The following is a 2,506-nucleotide window of genomic DNA, read 5'->3' as shown; positions in this document are numbered from 1 at the left end:
TCGTAATCCTAATTCTTTAGTCCTAGGGATTGGAGTGGCCTCACGTGTTCAGCACGTGTAACTCAGCAGTGTTGGATGAACCTTGCTGTAGCTTAGGGTCCAGCCCCATGTATTTGGAGTTCTTCTGCATCAGCTATCAAGAGAGACAGTGATTATTAAGTAACTCAACATCTGATTTCTACAATGGTTTGTGCTTTCCTTCTCTCCCACTTTCTTTCTCCCACTCTGTCATTCACTAAAAATATTAATGTTGTTATATAGAAAATGTCCAGCAAAACAATCTCTTATTTCCCCCCCCTAAATTTACAGGGTAGGGTTTGGAACTTTTTGATGGCATGTGTTAATTTGCTTAGTTAGTTCTTTTAAATTACCGACAATTTTAAAGGGAAGAATTGTAAATATGCATAAAATTAGTCACTTTTTTTCCTAAATCAGCACTTACATTCTACTTCAGCTATCCAAAATCAATCCACTGGAGTCATGAGCCACTTGTCAGACACCAGCTTCAGGGAATCTGTCTTTGATCAGCTTTGTGCATTACGAAACAGTGTTGCGGCGTGGAAGGAACAATATGAGAAGGCTTTGTTTCACCATTCACTCTGTCAAAGATATTTATAGTTTTTATTTCTTCCTTGCAGAGATTCTGAAGGACCTGGATGATTACTACGAAAAATTTAAACGAGAGACAGATGCCGTGCAGAAGAGAAGGATGTTGCACTGTATACAGAGAGCCTTGATCCGGAGTCAGGAACTAGGGGATGAGAAGATTCAAATCGTCAGTCAGATGGTAGAGCTTGTTGAGAACAGAACCAGGCAAGTGGACAGCCATGTGGAACTGTTTGAGACTTGTCAAGAAACCAACGATACGACTGGAAACAGTGGGAAAGCCAGCCAAGACAAGTCAAAGAACGAGACAATCGCACAGGCCGAAAAGCCCAACAATAAGAGATCGAGGCGGCAAAGGAACAACGAGAATCGAGAAAATGCTTCAAATAATCACGATCACGATGACATCACCTCAGGAACTCCAAAGGAAAAGAAAGCAAAAACGTCCAAGAAGAAGAAACGATCCAAGGCCAAAGCAGAGCGGGAAGCTTCTCCCCCGGATCTTCCTATTGACCCTAACGAGCCAACATACTGCTTGTGCAACCAAGTCTCCTATGGAGAAATGATAGGATGCGATAACGATGAGTGCCCCATTGAGTGGTTTCACTTTTCCTGTGTGGGACTCAATCATAAACCAAAGGGCAAATGGTACTGCCCCAAATGTAGAGGAGAAAACGAGAAAACTATGGACAAGGCATTGGAGAAGTCTAAAAAAGAAAGGGCCTACAACAGGTAGTTTGTAGACTTTTCACAGCAAAGAAAGACAGAACCACCAAACCAGTGTATTTATTGTCAGTGTCACCTTTGTTGAGGTGAAAGGATTGTAAAATGTATATTTTTAAAGGAGGTTTAAAACTGAACCATTCCTGTTATAGGGACGGCAATAAGCAATTTTGTTTTTCGTTTGTTAAACTGTAACAAGAGTGCGGTCTGTGGACCAATGTATTCCGAAAGTAAAGTTATGAGACTTTAAACCGAATATTTGAGTGGGTCTTAAAAAGAATACTTGTTTTCATTTTCTTTTTTTCTCCAGTGCTGTTAGCACTCTACCCATTAAAATTTTGATGACAAATATCTCTGAAATGTAATTTTGTTTTCTTTAATGAAAAATGTTATTTACCTTTTAGAGAAAAATTGTTAAATAGTTTAGCTATCTGGTTGTATCTGAATAAAGCTGCAATACGTTACAAATGTAACTTCTTTCGGTGGACAACAGTGCAAGAGCAAACAAAACGAGGGTAAAATTTGGTTCCTGCTACAAAGTGTCAGTATAACAGTTCAATAGCAAATGTTTAAATAGGCTTAGAGGATTATTTTTTAAAAAAATAAAAGTTAATGGTTAAATTTTACACAACAAATATTTTATATGCTGGCCAAGTACCGCGAAGGCCGTTTTAAAATGATTGAATATGTTTTATATTTAACCAGGAAGTGGTTTAGTAATAAGACTTAACATAAACGAAGCTTTATACTGTCACACATAGTAGTGTAGCCATCCTTAATTTGTTTAAGTTGTATAAATGTACATTTTTAAGTGGAGTTGCACTTACTGTATTATACTTGGAAATGCAGCCAGATGCCATTGTGTAACCAATGTGCATCTCCTGCTGTATGTATGAAAACTGTACAGCTGTGATATTAAGAAATAAATGAAACAACTTTGATAGTTTGTTTCTTTAGCAATCATCTTTAATGATCATTCATATAGCTTAAAAAAAAATTTGTTTGTAGCGTCGGCAGCTCCAGCAAGCTGCTGCTAGGAAGCCTGAAACTGTTGTAGTGGTAACCAAATTACAGTTCTGATAGTGGATCTTCACAGACCGCAGGAGAGCCAAAACGGCGTTTAACCTTCCTCCTGACTGACTCCACTCTTTTTATGCTTGCGGTCACTCCCAGACCC

General features: G+C 38.5%; 1 protein-coding gene across 1 annotated transcript; it reads left to right on the top strand.

Annotated features, from left to right (window-relative positions):
- The first annotated feature begins 637 nt into the window (after nt 1–637).
- On the top strand, nt 638–2,270 carry ING1 (inhibitor of growth family, member 1). Its single transcript, XM_010140911.1, has one exon. The coding sequence runs from the start codon at nt 710–712 to the stop codon at nt 1,340–1,342; it is 633 nt and encodes a 210-aa protein (XP_010139213.1). The 5' UTR covers nt 638–709; the 3' UTR covers nt 1,343–2,270.
- The last annotated feature ends 236 nt before the right edge of the window (nt 2,271–2,506 follow it).

Source organism: Buceros rhinoceros, unplaced genomic scaffold (genome assembly GCF_000710305.1).
Source record: "Buceros rhinoceros silvestris isolate BGI_N320 unplaced genomic scaffold, ASM71030v1 scaffold1048, whole genome shotgun sequence".
NCBI lineage: Eukaryota > Metazoa > Chordata > Aves > Bucerotiformes > Bucerotidae > Buceros > Buceros rhinoceros.
Note: the sequence above shows the minus strand (reverse complement) of the source record. Positions and strands in the feature narration are given on the sequence as shown.